Raw genomic sequence first — 16,887 nt, forward strand, 5'->3', positions numbered from 1 at the left:
TTCACGGAGATAAAACTGAGCAGTAACATGGTTCTATGCCGATTCTAACATAGGCTTCATCCACACTATGGAAATGATCCAGTTTGACTCCACTTTAACTCCCAGGGCTCAGTGCTATGGGATCCTGGTATTTGTAGTTTTGTGAGATATTTAGCCTTCTCTGCCAGAGAGCTCTGGTGCCACAACAAATGGCAATTTCCAGAATTCCACAGCATTGAGCCATGTTGGTTAAGGCGGTGTCAAAGTGGATTAATTCTTCAATGTGGATGCAGTTATAGTCATATTTGAAATAATGCATAATTAAAGTCTGTGTACCTTTTCATTGTGTAAGAAAAGACCCCCTGAGTACAATGTGTTATGTCAAGATATGTCACTGAAATATGGCAATGCCCTTTCTTTACTCCTTTCTTCAGGAGAAGTGCAGGCTTTTTATGATGACTTGAATGGACGGCAGTACATGAATGAAGTCTTCAACTTTAGTGTGGATAAGCTGTACGACTTGCTCTTCACCGACTCCCAATTTCTGAGGGACTTCATGGAGCAGCGGCGGTTCTCTGGTAAGGCTACCAATCCTTTGGCACACATGGAGTCTAATGGATAACTAGAATCCCTGAGAATCTGTGACTCGCCCAAGGCCACCCAGTGGGTTTCCATAGCCGAGTGGGGAATCAAACCCAGTTCTTCAGGGTCATAACCCTTTCTCTTTATGAGGCTTCAAACATCTTAACTATTCTTTGGCCTTAATTTCCTTTTTTAAAATTAGTTTAAAATGGGAACATTAATGGTCCTCTTGAAAGACAAAAGGCAGCATGACTAAATTCAGGCCAAACGTCACCGCATGGGATACACATGAAACAAAGTGTTCTGTGTTGTTTCTGCCAGTTAACTTGGAGGTGGAGGCAGTGAATGCCTGTACTCTTGACTTTGGTCATGGGAATAATTTTTCCTCCCTGGGAACTGTTTTGCACTCTGCTTCCTTCATTGCTACACCAACTGACCTTTTCTTTCTTTCTTTCTTTCTTTCTTTCTTTCTTTCTCTCTCTCTCTCTCTCTCTCTCTCTCTCTCCCCCTGCAGATGTTGTCTTTCATCCGTGGAAGAAGGATGACACTGGCAATCAGAGTAGAGTTATCCTCTACACCATCACACTCACCAACCCTCTGGCCCCCAAAACTGCCACTGTCACTGAAACTCAGGTAAGCACCCTTTCTTCCAGGTCGCAATGTGACTAATTCATCTGGGGCCTAATCTGCACTGCGGACGTAATGCAGTTTGACACCATGTTAAGTGCCATGGCTACATCCTAGGGAAACCTTGTGTTGGTAGTTCATTGTGGCACCAGAGCTCTCTGACAGAGAAGGCGAAATACCTCACCAAACTACAGATCCCAGGATTCCATTGCATTGAGCCGTGGCAGTGAAAGTGGTACCAAACGGCATTATTTCTGCTGCACGGATTAGACCTAAGATGAAGGGCCCTTTGGATGTGAAGCTCATTTTGGTGTCCTTTTCAGAAGACAGGCCTCTGTCTGTTGATACCTCTTCTCTCTGCTCTCTCCAGACAATGTACAAAGCAAGCCAAGAAAGCGAGTGCTACGTGATAGATGCAGAGGTGCTAACTCATGATGTTCCCTACCACGATTATTTCTACACGATTAATCGTTACACATTAACACGTGTTGCCAGAAACAAATGCCGACTCAGGTGGGTATTACTGGCTTGTAAGTTTAGGATATCAACAGGAACTGTGATAATTGAGTTCAATAGCATCTGTACAGAGATGTTACATGCCAATATATGTATTTTTCAGTTGGGGTAAAAGTCTCAGATTCTAAATAAAGTCCTGCATTTTTATGCAAAAAGTCAAAGATATAAATATAGGGTGAATTGACAGTCTGGGTGGGCAACAGAGCATATGAAAGATACACCAGTATAGCCGCTAAAAGCCCTAATACAATCTTAGGCTGCATCTACACTGTAGAAATAATCCAGTTTGACACCACTTTAACTGCTATGGCTGAGTACTCTGGGATTCAGGGAACTGTAGTTTGTTGATGCACCATTGCTCTCAGACAGAGAAAGCTAGATGTCTCACAAAACTACAGTTCCCAGAATTTCATAGAATGGAGCTATGGCACTTAAAGTGGTGTCAGACTGGATTATTTCTGCAGTGTGGATGCAGCCACAGTTTGAATAAACTGAAACGTGATGTCTTGTTTATGAGAAGTAATAGTTCCAGAGAAACCTCTCAATAGTACTAACTGCTGAACAACAGAAGAGATTGATTCTAAGGATGTTGGTACTCCTTCGTCTGAAGTGTTTAATGAGAGGCTGAACTGTCATCCATCAGGGGCTGTAGTTGCATTTGCACTGTAAATCCTATATTGAGCAGGGGTTGGACTAAATGACCTCTTAAGTTCCCTTCCAATTCTATTACTGTTTCTCTCCCCAGGGTTTCTACAGAGCTACGATATAGAAAACAGCCGTGGGGGCTAGTGAAATCCTTTATTGAGAAGAACTTCTGGAGTGGCCTAGATGATTATTTTCGACATTTAGGTGAGAACGTGGAGAAATTAACCTGAAAAACTAACTCACTGTCCATTTGTCTTCATATGGTGGGAGCTGACAAAGGTTGAGTAGAGTAGAGAAACTGAGCTTTTGGAAAGGATCTGACTCGATGAAAGAAGGTTTTAGTTCAGGATTTTAGTTTTGGTTTACCTATACAGAAGCCCTCTCATTTTTGTGTGTGCACTGTATAGCACCACTTACTCTTGTACATTGTAAAAGGATTCCTATTACTACTGGAAAAAAGATTCTACACTTTTGTGTTATTCAGCATGGCTGGTTAGCCTTTGAGGGCCAGCATGGCACAGTGGTTTGAGTGTTAGACTACAACTCTGGAGACCAGAGTTTGATTCTTTGCTTGGCTATGAAACCCACTGGGTGACCATGGGCAAGTCATAGTCTCTCAACCTCAGAGGAGGGCAATGGCACACCCCCTCTGAACAAATCCTGCCAAGAAAACCTCATGATAAGTTCATCTAGGGTCAACATAAATTGGAAACAACTTGAAGGCACACAACAGTAAAGCTTTACAATGTTATCCAACGTCGTTGGTTAGCCCTTAGAGAATATCAGAATCTTAATTGGCTGTTGTTCATCATGTTTGTTGATATTTCAGTGTGATTTATGGCTACCGTAACTGATTACATCTATACAACTTTTCTATATGTTTCACTGACTGTCATATATATGAACACTCTCTCTCTCTCTCTCTCTCTATCTATCTATCTATCTATCTATCTATCTATCTATCTATCTATCTATCTATACACACATATGTATTATATACCAGTTTATAGCGAACAAGTGTGGCATAGAGGTTTGAATATTAGACTATGACTCCAGAGGCCAGGGTTGCCATAAGTCAGAAGTGACTTGAAGGTGAACAACAACCTTTGAGCCAGTGTGGCTTAGTGTCAAACCACTAAGCCACACTGGCTCAAAGGTTGTTGTTCACCTTCAAGTCACTTCTGACTTATGGCAATCCTGGCCTCTGTTAGACTAGACTCTGGAGACCAGGGTTTGATTCCCAGCTTGGCTATGAAAGCCATTGGGTGAGCTTGGCCAAGTCCCAGGCTCTCAGCTTCAACTCCACACACAGAAGTAGATCTGTAGAACATACTTTGGGGTGTTATTGCATACTCCAGTAGTGTGCTTTTCAGACCAAATTCCAGGATACTGCTATGATGATGCTCTCGCTTCCAACAATGAATGCACTTGGGCAGGAAGCCCTTATTTTCCTTCCATAATAAATGTGCTGTCCTCCAATTTTCCTGCCAGAGAGTGAATTGACCAAAACAGAGAGCACCTACTTAGCAGAGCTTCACAGACAATCCCCCAAAGAGAAGGCAAGCAAGCAATCGACGGTTCGCCGGAGGAAACGGCCTCACACTCACCTGCGGGGTCCTCACCTGGAGGAGGTGCTGAGCCCCGTAACCACCCCGACAGATGAGGAAGCTGTAAGTCGAATCAAGCGGGTGGCAGGTAAGGAGACTGGCATACAAAAGGAAAAAATTACCTGGGATGGGAAAAGATTTTGCTCCTTCCAACACTGCCTTCTTATGAGTGTGCGAGAAGCATCTCTTGAGAAAGACAGCTACATTTCAGGAGGAAATAGGCTTCCTGGAGGGATGTTTATATAAAGCCACAGCTTGGCTAACCCAGGGGATCGATTCCTTCTCCTCCCAAATAATTGCCTTTTAATCATCAGCCCTGCTGGGATATTTAAGTCCTGCCAGGGGTATTTCAGTGTCTATTGTCCTATCTGCCTTAATAGCTAGTTCTGTTCCCTCTATTTGTGTGGCACACATGGCTGTTATGGGTTCCAGGTTGCTGGTGTGATCATAATTCCACACAACCTCACATTTGCACACAGAAACCCTTCCTGCAGCTCAAAGAGAACAGAGAGAGTTTTTCTGTCCTTCCAGAACAAGGCTGTGGCTTAAGGGTAGAGAAAGTATGGTCCATGGGCTGTATATGCCCCCAAGGGGCATTTTGTGGTCCTTGGAGCCCGCAGACGTTACAAAAAATGAGCAACAAAAATATCTCCAGATATCCTTTTGCCACATTTTTGTCCCTTGCCTTTGCCATTTTGGGCCCAAGGGAGTCCGTTCTTTTAAAAAAGTGATGACTATTCATTTCCCATTGTTTAATAAAAGGCCTCTCCTGGGAATAAGGATGCATGTGCACCATAGAAATAATGCAATTTGACACCCCTTTAATTGCCATGGCTCTGTTCTACAGAATCCTGCAATTTGTAATTTTGTGAGGCACCAGCACTCTTTGGCAGAGAAGGCTACAGTCCTTGTAAAACTGATTCCAGGATTCCAAAGGATAGAGTGATGTCAAACTGAGATATTTCTACAGTGTGGATGGAGTTTCAAATGGCCAAGAGGACTGAAAAGGGTGGCAAAAATGCCACCACAGCTCTTAGAGGGCATTTCGAGACTGAAAAAATGATGTTTGGTGTAGTGGTGGTAGTATGGTGGAGGAATCATGCCCCCCCCCCCAAGTCTCCTTGAGGGCTAACGTACCCTCCCGACCTCCCATAGCCTTGCTTTAGGTATATATAGGTTGAGTATATACAGGGGAAAAGACATTTATGTCCCTGGAGTCTACAACAAATGCTTCCTTCCAGGTTCCACTCAAACACGGCACATCCCTGAGGAAAGTCCTGGCGGCTTCCACCTGCAGAGCGTCTCTAAATTGCTGCTCATTATCAGTTGTGTGTAAGTGAATCTTTGACCTGTTTAGTCTCTTCTTTCCTCTTATCATTTCTTTCCTTCTTCTCCTTCTTTGCCCCCTTCCCTTTCCTGTTTTATTCCACAATCTCCTTACCCTGCTCAAAGTCGATGTCTTTTGCAAGGATTACTAGTGTTCATGCGTTTCTGTTTCATTTTGAATTCCATTTGCTTTGATTAATCATGGATGTAAATTGACCCTTGCCTCCGCATTCCACCAAAGACAACTTTCCCCATTATGTTTGGAAGCTGTGTCTGGTTTTTGTGGCATTGATGTCAGTTTCTTTTGCTCCAGGTGTGGTCTGCATTTTTTGGCATGGCAACCCAGATTCCTTGGTGGTACTTTGGCTACAATAGATGTTAGGCGGGGCTCCATTGTTATTCCAGAGATGGAGGAGGGAGATGATGGGAGGAAAGGAAGATAAATAAAGTCCCAATAATAAATAAAGTGTGGAGAGGTTTGTGCAATGAGCTCCCTGCCTCTAGTGATTCAGAGAAAAAGCCAGCATGTTTGGCAAAGAGGACTAGTGCTCGAGAGAGTTCCCATTTTTGCAGAGGTTTACCATTGTTGTCATGCTCTCTTAGGAAAAGAAAAATGTGGCATGTTTTCTACTACTGAATAAAAGCACATGATCCAGCCCACAGACATTTTAAGTTTGTTGTTGTTGTGATGCTTTACAATTTACTGTGATGGTTTACAATTTGCTCAGTTGGCTCGAACAAACCCATTTCCGGTCAGTTTAGGACTGGAAATCTTTTTAGCATGGTCTGGTCCAGTGACAAAGAAGCATCCATTGTACCAGCTTGATTAAATGAAGAACATTGTCTTTACCTAAGACCCGCCAAATTCAACCTCATAGGCATTTTAAAGAGCTCTGTTTCACTTTTTGGGGTGTGTGTGTGTGTGTGTGTGTGTGTGTATGGGTGCATTTCTTTGTCTTAAGCAGAAATAACTCCAAATAATTTGAACTGAAAGCCAGTGTAGTATAGTGGTTTGAGTTTTGGACTATGACTCTGGAGACCAGGGCTTGAATCCCCAGCTGGTCATGGAAACCCACTGGGTGACCTTGGGTAAGTCACATTCTCTCAGCCTCAGAGGAAGGCAAAGGCAAACTCCACCTGAACAAATCTTGCCAAGAAAACACCACAATAGATTTGCCTTGGGAGGTACTTGGAGGCACACAACAACAACAGTAACAGTTTGAACTGAGCAGAGTTGTGCAGTGCTTTAACAGTTTGATGGACATCATTTGAATTTAAGTCAGTTTAGTCCCAAACACTTCATTAGCCAACTGAGTATTGAATAAATCTCCTCCCCTTGCCAAAGAATGGATTTGGATGTCATGTTGTAAAGGCAGCCTGCTTTGTGTGTGTATATGTGTGTGTTGCTGGCTCTCTTCAGGCTACTGATCACACAGCACCACCTTCTGTCATAGATATCTCATTGCCATCGGACAGTGTCCTCTATGTCTGCAAGTCTTCTGAAGGGGTGGGCACAGGTTCTGCAAATGGAATAAATTGTAATCATTAGGTTTAGATGGCTGGATTTTTTGGGAAGGGGGGACTGGTCCGATATGGAGCAAGAGACTATGGAAATTATGCATACTCTGCTATTATTGAATGGTATACCACTGAATATGCAATGGAGGCAGGATCCTAAGGCTGATCAGTTGGGAACAGTGCTGAATGGTCTTTCAGCTTTGCGCACTGTGAGAAGAAGGCCTTTAGTGTACCTCCTTTTTTGGTTGATCTTCCATAGAAACCTCAGTGCTCATTCAAGATGTTCCCTATCATCGTGGACCCCTGGAATATGTTCCCATTATGAAATCTTTCTTGGGATTTGGGTGAACCATGTTTGGCAATGTTTTTCATGTCAAGGGCTCCACACATCCCCTCTCAACCATGCTGCTGCATCACAGATGTTAGGTCTTTTTTTTCTCTATCTCTTCCCTCCATCCTTTTGCATGTTCTGCAACCCTTCTCCCCAATATGTGTGTTCTGTGTCCTTTAGAAGAACTTCCCCTGCAATTTTTCTCCTCTCTCAACTCTGGTGTGCTTCTAACCTTCGCCTCCTCCCTCTTTTCTCTTCCCTGCTCCCATTAGGATTTGTTTCAGGTACTGTCTCCTTTTTTACCTCACTTTTCTCTCTCCTGTCTCTCACCTATCTCCTTCTGCATCCTAGCTGGTGGGTTTCTTTTTTTTTTTTACAAAAACACACTGTCTGTCTGATCTCTGCTTGGAATCTCTTCAGCTCTGCCTTTGTCTGTTTCTTTCGTAAATTTAAAAAAACACCTGCCCGCCTCCTTTGGCTGCAATTCTATGGCCCTGTTTTCCACTGAGCTCAAATGAGCACACATCTAGCTGTGTCACCCATCTCTACTACCACCCTGCATATTTATTTCCTTATTTTATTTCTGTGCTTGTCTTTCAGCTTTGTTAAGTATACGCAGCACTGAAAATCCTTTCACTGGTGCTGACAGATGTCGCTGGGAGGAGAGGACAGCAAGCCAAGGCTGTCTTTTCCTTGCTTTTATGCTCTTCCCATCATTTGCAAAAAAGATAGAGGAGGGAACAGGGCACATATTATCCCCAGGGTGGGCTTATTATCCCAAGTCCCTGTGCTGTCCCCCAAGTGGCCAAGAGAAGGCATGGTTTGCCATTTGAGGCCAAATAATAAAATGGATGTATGTTGGAGCAAGGTGTTATGTAGATTATTTAAGGGACAGGTATTGCCCTCTAAGTGCCTTGGAGAAGGGATATGCCCTCAAGGATTCGGCTTCAGTTGAGCTTTTCCCCAGTTGCTGACCCTCTAGTATTGTGCGGATGTTGTACTAGATCAACACTATCTCCGTCAGAGTGGATCTGTTTTTCTGATTTTCTTCTACAGACTCAAATGCATTTATAATAAATGCTGTAGTATAAAGCAAGTCAGATGCTTCTGCCATATTATTCTGAACCCCTTCCTTTTGGTTTCCAAGGTATCATTTAATGTTGAAGCTAGGGTGTGTTGGAATTTAGATGCCCAAGTTGAGCCATCCACAGTTGAGCCATCCAGTCTGTGCATGAACTTAAATTCCTTCCAGCCCATAAAAATGATAGTAGAAGTTTGCCTGAGACTTTTCAGAGTCTTCCAGGTTCCTTGTGGCTGGAAAGAAGGACCCAAGTATGGCCAACATTAATTTGGATTCTTCTCTCCTTTTCCCCTTTTCAGTCTGGTGCTTTTGGTAATCCTCAACATGATGCTGTTCTACAAACTCTGGATGTTGGAGTACACCACCCAAACCCTCACAGCATGGCAGGGCCTGCGGTTACAAGAAAGGTAACACATGCCACATGCAAGAGTCCAAGCCACCCCTTTTGAAGCCTATCCACCAGTAGCACCCACGAGGGGTCATCTGTTTTAGCTGTCTTGTCTGCTACTGGTATGGGGACAGAAAATTCATATTACACATTTCCTCTACACTTGCTGAGGAATACGTGCTTCTCCACTCCCATTTTCTGCTTGCAGAACTCCTATGAGATAGAGAAGACTAAAGAGACAATTACTCCCATAAGCTACCCAGTGAATATCATGGCTTAGTGGGGATTTCATCCTGGGTCTTCCTGGGTCTAGTCAGCACTCTAACCACTGCTTCACAGCACCTCTCAGACCTCACCATACATGAACTGCCTTTTTTCTCAACATTCCTGTTTATATATTTCTTTTACTGTATATACTCATGTATAAGTCTAGAAATTTTAGTCTAATTGACCCCCAAAACCTGGGTTGACTTATCCATGGGTCAATGTAAGTACTGTACTTTAAACCATATTTTAAAAAGGAACCATCCCCTGGTGAAATACAAGAGCATAATCTGTCATGGAAGCACTGACCCCTGTCAATTCTCTCATATGAGCACAAACAGTTATGCCTGCTGAAATTTTGCAAGTTCTTTGGCATTGTTTTCCTTTGCTTCATCCTTTAGATCAGTGGGTCCCAACCTTCCTAATGCCGTGACCCTTTAATACAGTTCCTCATGTTGTGGTGACCCAAACCCATGAAATTATTTTCGTTGCTACTTCATAGCTGTAATTAAATAGGTGTTTTCACATGGTCTTAGGCGACCCCCATGAAAGGGTCATTCGACCCCCAAAGGAGTCCCGACCCACAGGTTGGGAACCACTGCTTTAGATCCTTTGTCCCATTCCTGTAAGTTTTACCCTCGACTTATCCTCAGGTCATATCAAAATCCATAAATTTGGGCCCCAAACCTGCCCTCGACTTATACATGAGGTCGACTTACAGTTGAGTATATATGGTATTTATTGAAGGCCTGTATTTATTATCTCCCAACTGCTAAGGGCCCCCTGAGGCAATGCACAATCAATAAAAAACACTTTAAAATAAATTAAAATTTCAATTGGTAACTTAAAACCAGTCCCAACTCCTCTGTAAAAAATAGTTCTAAAAGCAGACAAACAGGTTTTTAAACTGTTTGTTGTATTATTTGTTGTACTCCCAGAGCTCATTTTTGCTTTTTTCCTTGACAGGTTACCCCAATCCCAGACAGAATGGGCCCAGTTATTAGAGTCCCAACAAAAATATCATGACACAGAGCTCCAGAAATGGAGAGAGATCATCAAGTCATCTGTGCTCCTACTAGATCAGGTGAGGACTTCCTCCCACATTGTAAAGAAGTGACCAAACGTTAGGTTTGTGTACACAGCATAGAGTCAACTGAAATTATACCCAAGCTGTTTCATTTTAACAAATTCTATAATATTATGGTACAGTGAGCACTTGGTATCCACTGCAGTTTGGTTCCAGGTCCCCACATGGGTACTTTAATCCGTGGATGCTCAAGTCCCATTAGTAACAATGGCATAGTTAAATAGTGTCCCTTATATTAAATGGCAAAATCAGGGTTTGCTTTTTGGAAAATTGTTTTCGAATATTTTCAAGCTTTGGAAGGTTGAATCCATGAGTGCAGAATCCATGGATATGGAGAACCAACTCTAAAACCATAATTTTTAGTCTGCCACCTTAAAATCTGGAATGAGATTTTCATAATGAAGAGGATGAAAAATCATGCTTTTAATGCTTTGGCTAGCCTACCTTTCATTTTGGAGCATCGGTTTACTGCAACATCCAAGAGGGATAGAAACATTTTTTTAAATCAAGGCAGATGTGATGGACAATTGTAGCATTTGGGTTATCAGCTATAAATCACATAATCCTTATCTTGGAAAAATGCAACATCTTATTTGGGATATCATTTCCCCCTACATGCAGTTTTTAAAAAAAGTTATGGTGTTTTTAATATGACAAGTGGCTTAATCGTGTTTTAAAATGCTATTATCAGAGTTTTAGAGTGCCTCTTTCAGCCTCTTTGTAAGCAACCTTGGATCTCATGCAAGGCCAAGGTTGGTGTATTAGTAAAATAAAACATAAGGATAAATAAGGAGGGCTGTAGGTTTACATTGAAGTTGCTGGACATATTTTGAAAACTTTTCAGGCCTAGGGCCATGATCAGATTCTTGGGCTTAGTATGTTTATATGCCTGTCCAAGTCTGATATCAGACCTTGCTATGATACTGGGATATATAAAACCAGCTTTCAGTGTTGGAGTGATGGGCATGCTTTAGACCAGAGGTGGCCTTCTACATATTTTTGAACTTCAAAACATCCATCATTCCTAGCCAGCATAGACAATAATGAGGTCTGATAGGAGTAGTGGTTCAGTGACATCTGAAGAAGATATTTTCCTAGCCTTACATTGTGCTCCTGCAATAAACAGTTGGTTAACTTCCTTTGTACATGTGCCATCACCGGACTCAAAAGGTTTCTGGGTTATTTGTTCCCAAAACAATTCAGTTTGGGTTGCATTTCTATTGGTCTACCACTTATTTCCTTTCTTCCCCCCCCCCCCCCCCCCATGTTTTTATCTTACAGATGAAGGACTCACTAATAAACCTTCAGAATGGTATTGGGTCTCGTGAATATCAGTCAGAGCCGGATGAGAAACGGAAACGGTTCTACTAGCAGGCAGGGACGCAAGTGGCCAGAGGATTGTGTGCAATATGTGTACATAGAACATATAAATATATATATATATATACAGAATATAAATATATATATATATTATATACAGATTTTAAAAGAAAAGAAAAAAAAGCCTCTGTACTGAGAAGAAAGAGCGGTGCCGACTGACCTCCAGCACTGGGTGAAATGGAGTGTCACTGGGGTAGGGACAAGAGGCAGTAAGGTTGTGCTCTCCCAGCACTGACACATTGTGGGAAAGCGCATCCTTTGCCATCTTAGACCCACACACCTCTCTTGGTTTTTTTGTTTTTGTTTTGTTTTCCTGGCTTTATGTTTGTCTGTCTGTCTGGAGCATTTTTATCACCCAAAGGGAAGAAATGGGAGACAATGAAATCTCCTCCCCCTGTGTTCAGCTGAAGGTTCACGGATGTTTAAGTGTGCTGTCAGTTTGGGCATTTGGGATCACGCTTGAGGATAAGATCGCCTCTCACTGTGTAACATCACTCCCTCTGCAAGAATGTTGCCGGCATGCTCTTTAGGAGTGGTGCTACGTTTATCGTAAACTCGGAGTTGCTGTCGTTTTTTCATAGCATCTTTTACAGGGTTATCCTTTCCTTGCCATTATGCATGCTTGCTGCATGCTTCTCCCACCCTCTTTGCAACTTGAGCTGAGTGTGGCAACATCAGTTGTGTCATGGAATGAGTTTGATGCGTTAGGTAGGAAAGGATTACTTGTAGAGGACCCCCCATGTCTTTGGTGCTAACTCTCTTCATGTTGGAGGAGTTATGTGAATGTATTTACCCCTCTTGTTTGAGCTTGATGGTGTCCCTTTTCAGTGTCAAATACCCTCTGATGGTTGTGCATTTGCATCTTCATCTTCTATGTTACATAGGAAACTGCTGCTTCACTGAAAGGGCTATACGTACACACATATATCCTCACTGGAGGGGGAGACCAAACCAAGATTCATGTTAATGGGGCATGCCATATTTATTACATATTACACATTTCCAGATGTTCCTCTGCCAAAAGCAAATGAATTGTTGCCAGGGAAGAATCTTCAGAACTTACCAAGTGACTTAAAACACCTGCATCTCCTACTGAAGTCTCTATCCCAGTTCACATGGCCCTTTTGCATGGATTTATCTGCATCTTCTACATCCTTACACTCAAAGAAAATGCATTTTAAAAAAATCTGTTGCTTATTAAATGGGAAACTTTCTGTTTCCTAAGCAGATAGGCATGTCTTCTTTGAGGATCCAGCTGTGTTCCCCATGCATGCCCAGCTCTTGGAAAAGGAGTGAGAAATACATGGGAGATGTTGGGGTTGTATTGTAGATTTCTCTGATACTGACCATTGGTAGGCAATTAAAACCTTTTAATATATTTTGATAACTTAAAACGAGCTCAGTAATTGTGATCTGGGAGAAAAGTATTAACAGTTCCATGTAAAACTGAGTTAGAACTTTTTGGCAGCGACTGGGCTGTGGGAAAAAACCTCACAGTGCTAAAGTTCTGGGGACGTTTAACTCACACAATTTGAATTCACAGCATGTCAACTGACTGCCATGTTTATTGGGCCATTTTGTAGCAGTTCTGTAATTCAGAATTGAATCACATCAAGATCCTTTAGGAAGGGCAGGTAGGGTCCCTCTGTCTTGCAAGAAGCAAAAGATGCAGTGAGATCTTTGAAGGCTTCAGTTGAGCCCTTGGTTTTTTCACCATCAGAGGAGGAGAGGAGAACTGGAGACAAAAGGATTCCAAGAGAAAAGTAAAGGTCGGGAATACTCCCTCTTTAAGGCTTGATTTTGATGGTGCCTACTGTCCACAGTGATTGATATCAGAAACAAATACATCCATCTTGGACAATTACTGGTGTACCTTATATATTTAGGCAGAGAAACTGAGTCATTGAAGGTGGCTCACATGGTAAGCACCAAGCTAAAGAAATGTAAGATTTTTCTGAGCTCCTTTTTGGAGTTTTGCATCTCCCCCCAGCATGTCATAGATAACCTTTTCAGAGTGTTGGTGAGGACAGATGTTGTCCCATGGAGTGATGAAAACAGTCTTCTCCTTGACTGGTCATGGGGGCTAGGGGCAATGCTGTCAAATGCATAGCCACAAGGACCAGGGGAGAGGAGGTTTTCTTGAAGCCAAGGGTCACATCTGCGCTTATGCCACTGGATTGTTGACCTTGTGTGCTTAGGCACTTCTCTTTCTAACCTCACGAGTAGCAGTTGTTTGAAAGAATAGCAAATGAGTAAACTTGTCCATATGTAATAGCAAAGTTGTTTCTTCATCTTCTCAGTAAGAGGAGTAGGGAAGGATTCTCTTGATGTTTTGTTTGCTTGCTTGCTAGATGGCTGGGCTAACTGGCAAGATGTAGCAAATCTTGGATAGGGTGGGATGGGAAAGCTTATTGGTACTTATTTTATACTGTGAATACCTGAGCAGCTAACATTGGGGTGAAGATGGTAAGCTGTTTAGCAGTGGGTGGGGTGGGATGGAGGAAACACAAGCAGAAGCTGGGAACATAGTTGGCAGCAGATTTGGGAGACTTTGGGGTGGAGGTACTTAATTTATTGCATTTATGTATAAAAATATATTCTCATGCAACGCTGCTGATTCGTTGGGAGCCCCTGTTTGCAGTTTATATGGGCTTCATAGGAGTGTTCAGTAGACTAGTTGGGGTGGGTGGTCTCCCTACTTTAGCAAATCCTGGCAGGCCCAGAGAGTCCAATGGACAGACAAGACTGTCATCCTTAGAAGGGCTCCTCATTCAAAGAGCACATCAATGTTTCTGGTAAGACGCAGCGATAAGTCTTGGAAGAAATGGGGAGGACGGTAGTGAAGACATGTCTCTTTCAGAGCACAGGCAGACTTAGAAAGATTTTTAAAAACAGAAATCCTTGTAATCAAAGTGTATTTTCCAATTGTTTGCAGGTCAGACTGGAAAGATACCCTGCATTTAACTTATTTGCTAGAACTCTTGGTTTGGAGTTCTTCACAAAAAATGACTGCCCCTTATTTCAGTGAAGAAGGAGTCCTTGGAGCAGGGGATGGGGAATGAGCAACCTTTCAAATGGTGGTGTGCTGTAATTCCCATGATCCCCTCATTATCTATGCTGGCTAAGGTTGATGGTAGCTGCAGTCCCAACCATATCTGGAGGGCTGCATTTTCCCCACTTCTTTTAGAAGGGTCATCTTTCTCCCAAGATAGTATGGTGTGTTCACATCACTTGGGATGGAATTGAGCACCCTTGACTGGTGATGATGAGGGAATGTTAGCTCCATCTGGGAAAACCTCTGAGTTTTACCCCATTGAAGGCTAACTTTACCCATCATACAGGCAGTGAATGATAGGCCCCATTGTCATGGGACCCTGAATGTTCCTGCTTGAATTTGTTCAGAGCAAGTGGATTCAGAAGCTCTGTTTTCATTGTCAAAGTGAATGTGGCTGCTGTTGCCTGAAGCATGTGTTTCTGTGCGTCTCCCAGGGATGTCAGTTTTGGGGAAGCACATTGAGATTTAAAGAGTAGCCCAATCGCATTCTGGTGATCTTGATTTCATTGAAGCAACTTCACTTTTTTGACTTGTTTGTGCCTGGAGTAGATGTGGGCATTGTGTGGCCTCCCAGGTATTTTTTTAACCTACATCTGCCTTCATCCCTAGCCAGCATAGTCAGTGGTGAGGATTATGAGAAATGCAGTCCAAAAATATTCAGAGGGACCCCATTTGCCAACCACTGACTTAAAAGGATACAATCCAAAAACAGGAACACTAATAGAGTAAACTTGCCAGGTCCCAGATTATGCCCAAGTGGGTTATACCTGTTATTAGGTCAAATGTGCTTGCATCCCATACTCTTTGGGATGCTTTGGTAATTATTCTTGCTGCTATTAGTGTGTACATTATAAGGGGAGAGACGGAGGCTCTTTAGTACTTGTGTGCTTTCTGAGGAAGGACATCCTTACAGGGCATGGTTTCATTTGTAAGCAGTAGCTTCATTCTTAATTTCCAGCCCTACTCCCGGCTGCTGCCAGTTGATTCTGAAATGTCACCTCTGCCAAGTTATTTTAGTGGAAGCCAGCAAACTCAGCTAATAATTACATTTGAGACACGGCTGAATTAATTCATTCTTTCCCTAATGTCTTTGGTTGGTTTCTCCATTTTATTATTTGGACTGCCTGCAATTTTTAACCAAGATCTTGTGTTTTGGGGAATGTGAAATCTGAGCACCCAATCTGCATAGCGCCCAGGGTGAATTGACACTCTTCTATTCTGTAAGAGTAGGAGGTGTCCTCCCTGGTCTCTATGCCTCCTGTCTTATGTCTTCTCTCATTCTCAGGCAACTGCCTCGCTGCTTGTTGGAAGCAGAGGTGAATGTGTTTTCTGTGCCATAACACACCTCCCTCCCTCCCCCAACTTTTAGACGTGCAAATCAGCCAAAATTGGAGTGTTAATTCTCACCTTGACTTGCTGAGCTGCAAACCCACATACCTTCCTTTCTCAAAGAGGGTGATAATTTCACCTTTAGCAATGTGTGCTGGAAAATATTCTCCTCTCCCTCCAGAAAGAAGAAAATCTAATGCCATCCAGCTCTTCTATGCATTCTTCCCAATCCCGTCTCTATGAGTAGTTGTAGTACAATCACCCTAACTATTGTTGGAAATCTTAGCACCCAACAGGGACTGACCCGGTGCTACCCCATGCTTCCTCTTCCCATGGCTGTGGTGTGTTCGGACTTGAACGTGGTACACTGTGGCGAGGGGAAAAAACTCCCCCTTCTTTCTTCTCAAACAAAATGACGTTTGCACAGAGTATCTTCTCTCTCTCTCTCAATCTCTCTCTCTCTGACCATTTTTTTTAAAAAAAATTACCTCACTTTATTTTGGTCAGTTTTGTTGCTAAGGTTTGAAGGACTGGATTCTCAACCCGTGCTTTGCATTCGAATTTTCGGGTGGTGGGTGGCATAACATAGCTCAGGGCTGTACACTGCTTGGGCGACTTTCCCTTGTCTAGACTCCCCTTGCAGTGCTGGAGACTTTGGAAACTGGGGGAGGGCTTGTTCAACACAGAATTTGTGTTTTTATCCTGTGCAATGGTGAGGATGGCTCTCATCCTGCCTCCTCTTTCTCTCAATTTGCCCACCTGGTTTGGACCCTGACAACTCTTAGTTGTGTATGTTTTCTTTGCAACACCCTGAAAGAGGAGGGCATAGGGGAAGCATAATGGGAACAGACTGGAGACCAAACAGCACCCCTTCCCCAATTCCCCAATTTTTCCTTCAGCTGGAAGGGTCTGAAGTGGGAAGATGTAACTCAAGCTGAGCCACGTGTAGAAAGACTCCTGGCTGTGTCTGTAGGAGTTGTCTGTGTGTCTGATTCTGTATCTATAATAAACTTTGCGCTGTGCGCAAGATCTGATATAAATCGATTTAAAAAAAAAAATCAAAACCACAAACTTGACTGCTAGAACCTAGGAGTTACAAAGGCTACAAAGCCAAAATCTTAATGTAAAGTAGCTAGGGGAAAAAATGGAATAAAAGTATGAATAAAATATAA

General features: G+C 42.8%; 1 protein-coding gene across 21 annotated transcripts in view; it reads left to right on the plus strand.

Annotated features, from left to right (window-relative positions):
• GRAMD1B (GRAM domain containing 1B) overlaps nt 1-16,886 on the plus strand; it is a 120,510-nt gene extending 103,624 nt beyond the window's left edge. For all 21 annotated transcript variants that reach the window (XM_089537470.1, XM_089537475.1, XM_089537471.1 and 18 more), the window contains 9 exons: nt 414-557; nt 1,076-1,194; nt 1,559-1,701; nt 2,450-2,553; nt 3,841-4,044; nt 5,198-5,288; nt 8,512-8,619; nt 9,831-9,948; nt 11,233-16,886. In XM_089537470.1, the coding sequence (XP_089393596.1) occupies nt 414-557; nt 1,076-1,194; nt 1,559-1,701; nt 2,450-2,553; nt 3,841-4,044; nt 5,198-5,288; nt 8,512-8,619; nt 9,831-9,948; nt 11,233-11,322 (1,121 nt within the window). In that variant the 3' untranslated portion in view covers nt 11,323-16,886. The remainder of the gene's footprint in view (nt 1-413; nt 558-1,075; nt 1,195-1,558; nt 1,702-2,449; nt 2,554-3,840; nt 4,045-5,197; nt 5,289-8,511; nt 8,620-9,830; nt 9,949-11,232) is intronic.
• Nucleotide 16,887: the final 1 nt, after the last annotated feature.

Source organism: Sceloporus occidentalis, unplaced genomic scaffold (assembly GCF_023333645.1).
Source record: "Sceloporus occidentalis isolate IW3139 unplaced genomic scaffold, rSceOcc1.0.p SCAF_9, whole genome shotgun sequence".
Taxonomy (NCBI): domain Eukaryota; kingdom Metazoa; phylum Chordata; class Lepidosauria; order Squamata; family Phrynosomatidae; genus Sceloporus; species Sceloporus occidentalis.